At 36.6% G+C, this 6,650-nt stretch overlaps 1 protein-coding gene across 3 annotated transcripts in view; it reads right to left on the reverse strand.

Moving 5' to 3' along the window:
- ttc12 (tetratricopeptide repeat domain 12) overlaps nucleotides 1–5,626 on the reverse strand; it is an 18,426-nt gene extending 12,800 nt beyond the window's left edge. For 2 of the 3 annotated variants that reach the window (XM_086261555.1, XM_086261556.1), the window contains exons 1-9: nucleotides 5,468–5,626; nucleotides 5,026–5,183; nucleotides 4,752–4,773; nucleotides 3,757–3,834; nucleotides 3,382–3,503; nucleotides 3,088–3,147; nucleotides 2,679–2,750; nucleotides 2,274–2,334; nucleotides 717–905 (exon numbers count right to left, since the gene is read on the reverse strand). In XM_086261555.1, the coding sequence (XP_086117681.1) occupies nucleotides 717–905; nucleotides 2,274–2,334; nucleotides 2,679–2,750; nucleotides 3,088–3,147; nucleotides 3,382–3,503; nucleotides 3,757–3,834; nucleotides 4,752–4,773; nucleotides 5,026–5,183; nucleotides 5,468–5,519 (814 nt within the window). In that variant the 5' untranslated portion in view covers nucleotides 5,520–5,626. Of the gene's footprint in view, nucleotides 1–716; nucleotides 906–2,273; nucleotides 2,335–2,678; nucleotides 2,751–2,857; nucleotides 2,945–3,087; nucleotides 3,148–3,381; nucleotides 3,504–3,756; nucleotides 3,835–4,751; nucleotides 4,774–5,025; nucleotides 5,184–5,467 lie in introns of all 3 variants that reach the window. The other variant, XM_086261557.1, reaches the window with a different exon arrangement.
- Between the last annotated feature and the right edge of the window lie 1,024 nt (nucleotides 5,627–6,650).

The raw sequence follows: 6,650 nt of genomic DNA on the forward strand, positions 1-6,650 counted from the left end.
ATACTGTAACGGTGTTTTTAATGAAGCAATTCATTGTTTATTTATAGATTCAAGAACAAAACTGCATCACTCTACAAGCAGGATGAAAAAGGAATATACAGTACTTAAAATTAATGAATTATTTTTTTAATTAACCAATATCTTGATTAGACATGTCTCTGGTAGAAAACACAAAAAATAGCTGGAAATTCAATCATTTAAGAAAATATTTGATTTAAAATAAAAGTGAAAATGCATTTGGACACATGCCCTTGGCCAATATGGAATCTGGATTGATATTAATGCACTGATCATTATTAAATAAACTAAGGAACAATGTCTGGCACGTCTTTCATTTTACATTAACGTCTGCGAAGCTGATACTTAATGGACATCAGCCACCATTTACACACTTGCTCCACTGTCACTGGTACCAAAGACTAATGGTGCAGGACTTCATGGATGGTAAGCATTTAACCTACCATGAAGCAATCCTGCAAAACTTAAAAAAGCATTTTTGTAATTAGCACAAGCTTTTAGAGCATATTATTGTAATCTCTTTTTCTGCTTCAAGTCTTCTTATCCAATCTAGCCTGAAATCCGTTTTTTGTTGTTGTTTGTTTGTTTGTTTGTTTGTTTGTCATAAAACCAACAAATAGGTGCACCGGAGACGCAGTCTACCAAGAAAAAACTGAAAACAGTGATTAAAGGAGAAACACAATTGTTTGAACACTCACAGTCAGTAAGTGCTTGTGACAGAATCTCCAATCCTCCGCAGTAGTAGAGGGCAATCTGACCGGGTTTTGACAGCTTCTTCAACAGCTCCACCACTGTTGTGGCCTTCCTCTTCCCCTTGTCAAACTCTTCCCTTGCCTTTATCTCCTGAGTCTCTTTCTCCTTTCCCAAATCAACCTGGGTCAGGTATTCTGCAAAGGAGAACAAAAGAGAATGGAGAAGCAAGAAGAGAAAGTAAGTTATTCCATAGCAGTAAGTGCAGCTGCCCCTATCTGAGAAGAGTCTCCTGTGGTGCATCTGTCAACCTGGCATGACTACCACACCCACCACCTGCTATTAATATTCACTCAAATAGAAAGAGGTCACTTGCCAATGTATAAGAAATGTATTGGTACATCACATATGACCTAATAGCCCAAATAAGAAAATAGCAAAATCAGTGTAAAACACTGAACTTGATGCATCATATGCATTAAAGTAACAAAGTGCAGGAAGGTTAGGTTCTATCTGGGAATAAAACAAAATAGAGCACAGTGCTAGTTCAGATAAACCAGGTCAGGCCACATAATCCCAGGTCACATCAGCTTAGGTCTCAGCTGGTATCATTATATGAATCTGATCATCAAATCTGGTACAGGTCCCACTACTTAAGTTGCTTTAGTTAGCCTAAAGTCAATTTGCCTCAGGAAGTCACACTGCAACCCACCTCCACTCAAGCTCCTCCTTTTCAAACTATTTCTGATCTAACCAGTGTCTAATCTTTGGTCACTGACAGGATAAGACATGAGGATGTCTCACTGCTGCTCTACATACAACTCTACTCTTTTGGCCTGGTAAGCATTTTGCCATCTTACCATCAGACTGAGAACAAAGAGTCCTGTATGCTAAAAAATACTGCTTAACCCTTTAATTACCTGATTAATATTTCATGTGGATGGATATTTCATCACTTAAATGTATTTTTTTTATTTTTTTAATCAAGGATGGCACAGCGGGGCCGTTTTAAGTACTGTCACCTCACAGCAGGAAGGTCCTGAATTCAAATCCACAATCCAGCTGATGCCTTTCTGTGTAGAGTTAGCATGTTCTCTCCCTCTGTGTGAATTCTCTCCAGGTAATCTGGCTTCCTCCCACAGACCAAAGGCATGCATGTTACAGTAGGTTAACTGGTGATTCTAAATTGGCCATAGGTGTGAATGTGAGTGTGAATGGTTGTCTGTCTCTATGTGTTAGCCCTGTGATAGACCGAGATAGACTCCCAGCTGCCACAGGGTGCTACCCTGGCAAGTGGAAGAAAATGAACGGATGCATTCTTCCTCTAACTGTCATGTTTTTGAGGAGTATGATGGCTTTATATTGTTAGGAAAACATATGACTCTTTTCACAGAATAATTAAGCAAAGTATAAAAAAAAACAAAATATTGTGGATGTTTTTCAAAGAAAAACGTAAATGTGTGCTGTACCCATCTTAAAACAGTTCTGGATGATACATGACCAAAGATGGTGATTTTCATTAATGGACCTTTTCCTAGCGTAGTCCATGGGAAATAGTTCTTTACCTTTCACTATTTTTTCCTTCCCAGGTTGAATTTCTTCTATCTTTTCAAAACAGCCTCTTGCCTAAAAAAAGAAAAAATGTTCTGCATCACTTTCTATATAATGTGTTTCAATCATGTACTAAAGACTCCAGAAGATTCTAGACTCAGCAGAGCTGGTATACAGTTTGCAAAAAGCTACAGTGCACTTTAATGTGATTCATACAATAAATCTTGCTTTACTGGTTATCTGTGTTAGATATAATCCTATTTTGGAATAAATAAATTGAAATAATTTGAAATTAGATTTACAGATGATTACTGTGAGTCCACATTATCTTAATCAGAAACATATTTATAATTTCTTGAGAATTCTTATTATCTTTCTACTTCAGGCGTACAACTGTAATGAGAGGTATTCTTACTCACCTCGTTATATTTCTTCAATCCCAGATATGCTTTACCCATGTGTAGATAAGCCTTTATGCACCTCTCATTACACTGGCAGAAATGAAATAATCATGGGATTACTTAATAAACCTCTTCATCTACATAATGGTCGTTTAATGACTCCAGCACACTTGCACAGTAAGAAATAAATATTCAACCTGACTTTCAGACACACTGCACTGGAGAAAATTACATGAACAGTTTACAGAGCACATCTCCCACCCAAAAATTGTGTCTTTGACATTCTGGGGAAGCATAAAGAAAACATTATTCTGAGGATATTACCAAATTAAACCAGTTTTTCAAACATCCCAGTTTCTTTAGAGAATATTTCTAAACTGCTGGTGAGCTCACTAGACTTCAGTATAACATATGCGGCAGACCTTACCTTTAGGGCCCATTCACAGTCACTGACGGCCTCATTGTACTTTCCCAGTTTAATATAGGCCTACACAGATGTAAACATTAGACAGGACATTTTGAAAGGGAACATAATGATTTTATAATTTCACTGCAGATGGTAACAAAGATTCTAAATTTAAAATCTCTAAAGTTCTGTTTCACAGATGCCTAATGCACTCTGTGTCCACATAAACACACAAAAGCATCTCTGCTCTGTTTCCCCTTGAGAAAAAAGGGAAGTTTGTGTTTTCATTGTAAAGCATAGATTGAAGATATTTACTTGAGCTCTGTTTGTGTACAGCGGCTGCATATCTTTGATTTCAGCCAAACCATCGCTGTAATACTTTACAGCAGTTTCATAGTCTTCTTGAGCATAAGCTTCATTCCCTTTGTCCTTGAACGCTGCAGGGATGGATACAAGCAGTTACATTTAAAAAGGAAACACTGTCAGCTCAGCAGAGCAATGACTATAGAGAAATGCTCATCTACAACAGGTGAACCCTCTGAAGTCTGATTCATCACAGGTGATAACCCTAATCCTGTATTTTGGAGAAATGCAAACTGCAAAGACACACAAACAATAAAAATACATATATTTTGATTGCTTGGAGTTCGAATTAGACCTCTGAGGGTTTGGTAGCTAAGTTTCACAAACCGATAGCCTTTTTCACATTTGCAGCTTTCCGAACTTTCCTTTCTTCTGCATCCATCTCCATAATCTTCATGAAATTCTCTGATCAAAACAGAAATTAAAAAAATAATCTTAAGCATGAGTACTACAAAGGAGGAAATAGTCAAAAAATGCCATTTTTAATGAGCACAGTATGAAGAGAGTTTGCACACCATTTAAATAAACAAAATCAAACCAACGCTGTCTGAGAAGCTCTGTTATTTTTAAACTGCAGTCGTTTTAGAAAGTCATTATTAGTAACTACACAGATCCAGACAGTGTGCAGAGTGTGTGTTTATAATGCAAAGAGGGTTCACACAAAGCTAGATATTCTCTATAAATAAGAGCCAGAGAAATTTAAAATCTGTTTTGCTTTCTCAGCCCCGAGCACAAGATCATTTTTCTTACTCATCATGAATTCAGTGTATGGTGTGTTAATTTCAATATTAGAAGATTCACGCAAAGAGGTGTGAGTTTTTTTACACATTTGAAGCTTAACTGTTAATGAGTTTTACCCCCGGGCGACTTGAAAAGAAGTGCCGGCTGAAAAGCTGTTTTAAATGGAATATCACATTCAGGGTGCTGGGTTCAGTGGGATGTCATCACAGCGCTTCTCAGTATATAAAAATACTGTACACTAGCCTAGAGATTACTCCTATTTGCATATGTTTAAGCAGTAAAACTGATGATGTAATGCAAGTCCTTGGTGAGTTAAACAGTTAACAAGGCTCCTTGACTAAAGGGCCTCTAGACAAATCAACTCAAAGAACATCACTGATTTCGAGTCATTCATATCCTCTAATGCATGGTAGTTCATGGGAGGAATAAATCATTTATGTTCTTTATTAATTTATCTTTGAAAAATGGATACTAGTTCTTGCTTCTTTGGTTGAAATATTTCATTATTGGGCACAGTATCAGTGTGCTTTCAATCACTGCAACTGACAACCACAGAGACATTTATTTTCATTGTGGCTCACCTGGAGTTTCAGTCTGAGGAGTCTGTAAAAGAAGAAAAAAACAATTTAAAAAACAATAACAGTAGCAAAGAGGTCAAAACCTACTCACTGCTTAATGTACACCGTGTTCTTTTTCTTAAAGAACAAGAGAGAACAAGGTGGATAACACAACAAGAAGCTGTTTGTAGTGTCTGTAGTGTTCCTGCCTGAGGGTCAGAGAGTGGATGAGAGACAGAGAAAGATACAAGGAGTTGTAGACTAAGACACATGCTGTTGACTGCATGCATGTCTTTACTATGGAAGGAGGGAGTGGCGGTGGGTTTGTGTTGACTGTCATCTTGTTGATTTTGGTTCTGCAGGGCTCTGCCAAGGAAGTGATGTAGCAATCAGCTTTTTCCATTGCTTTTTGTTGGGCTTCAGCATCAGAAAACCTTAGGTCCTCCACAAGCTGACCTGAAAAGAATTCAAAGAAATAGAGAGATCTTTTCCAAGAGGCTTTACTTTGGCATTTGAAATAGGGCTAAAAGTAAAGAAATAGCTCAACAATCTACACCTTCAAACCAACAAAGTTCCCAGTAGCACAGAAGTATACACTACATTTGCGTTTTGAGCTCAATATTTATTGAACACAATAGTTTTTTAGCGTTTACAGCTAATTAACTTAGCAAAATGGGTACAAGAGAATAACTTTGTGTTAGCTAATATCGTTAGTAAACTATACTTCTACCATTACTCACTTATTTCATCAACATTCTTCAGAAAATTTTCGATGTCTTCAAGTTTCTCCATTGCGTGTTTGTCCGTTTTAAGCAGCTTTTGCTGGATTCTAAGACACGTGGCTCCGTTTTATCTCAGCAAGACGCTGAATGTACTTCTCCCTCAGGTTTCAGCGTTGAGTTACCATAGCAACGTGATGCCTTCAGGCCCGCCCGTAAACTACACAAATAAGCTATGTCATAAGAATGCCAAGAAGAAGCCGGAACAAACAGCGAAAGTAAATAACTGGGGCTTTTTAACTACACTACTTTTAGCTAACTACTCTGGGTTATAAATGCGGGACAAATTTTAAAGAAAAAAAAAGGGTAATTCTTAACTAAATCAAAACTGAATCAAAATAGCACTGAGACGTGTTTGATTCATTGTGAATGTAAGTTAGTTCCGTCATGGTTATGAATGCGGTATTTAACATATTTTTTAATCACTAAAATAAGTGCATTGTGTCACATAATTATGTTTATGTTTCTTTAATCGCCGATTAGAGGAAGTATCTGAAGGCAGCACTCACTACCATAGAAATTAGTAGTCTTTTTAATTAATTAATTATTATTATTTCAATGAAAAGAAAAATAAAATATTTATTCTTATTATACTAGCAGCTGTTGTAGTATTACTAGTGATGAGTTCGTGCCATTACTCCTTTAAGGAGTAAATATTATGCTGTAAATTGCCCCTCATACATTACATATAACGACAGAGGGCTGTGAATTCTGCAGAGACCTTGTATATTATCGCAATAGGAAACCCCGTCGTCCTTTTTTCTCTACAGTGGAGCTAAACTGCCTCCTTGTGGTTGAAAACACATCTATCCAAATATGTTGTCCGTCTAGCTGTCCATTTATAGTGCTGTGGGTCTTTTATTATTCCTTTGTATGTACTGCATTCTTTTCATCTTTAATTAACTACAGAATATTCAAAATAGTCGTAATGAAGAGACTAAATCCGTTCTTAAGTTTCATCCTTCAACCAGGGAAAATAGTCAGGAATAACAAAATGTTTAAAAAAAAAAAAAAAAAAACAGTGCCCCCTTCTTGAATTTTTTTTACATATATATGTCACACTTACATGTGTCAAAGACATTTTAATATTAGACAAAGTTTAACCCAAATAATACGAAAGAACAGTTTTTAAATGAGGATTTTA

Source organism: Aulonocara sp. 'chitande type north' Nkhata Bay, linkage group LG14 (assembly GCF_057382095.1).
Source record: "Aulonocara sp. 'chitande type north' Nkhata Bay isolate Kocher_YH1m ecotype deep benthic linkage group LG14, A_spYH_male_GT1.1, whole genome shotgun sequence".
In the NCBI taxonomy this organism is placed as follows: domain Eukaryota; kingdom Metazoa; phylum Chordata; class Actinopteri; order Cichliformes; family Cichlidae; genus Aulonocara; species Aulonocara sp. 'chitande type north' Nkhata Bay.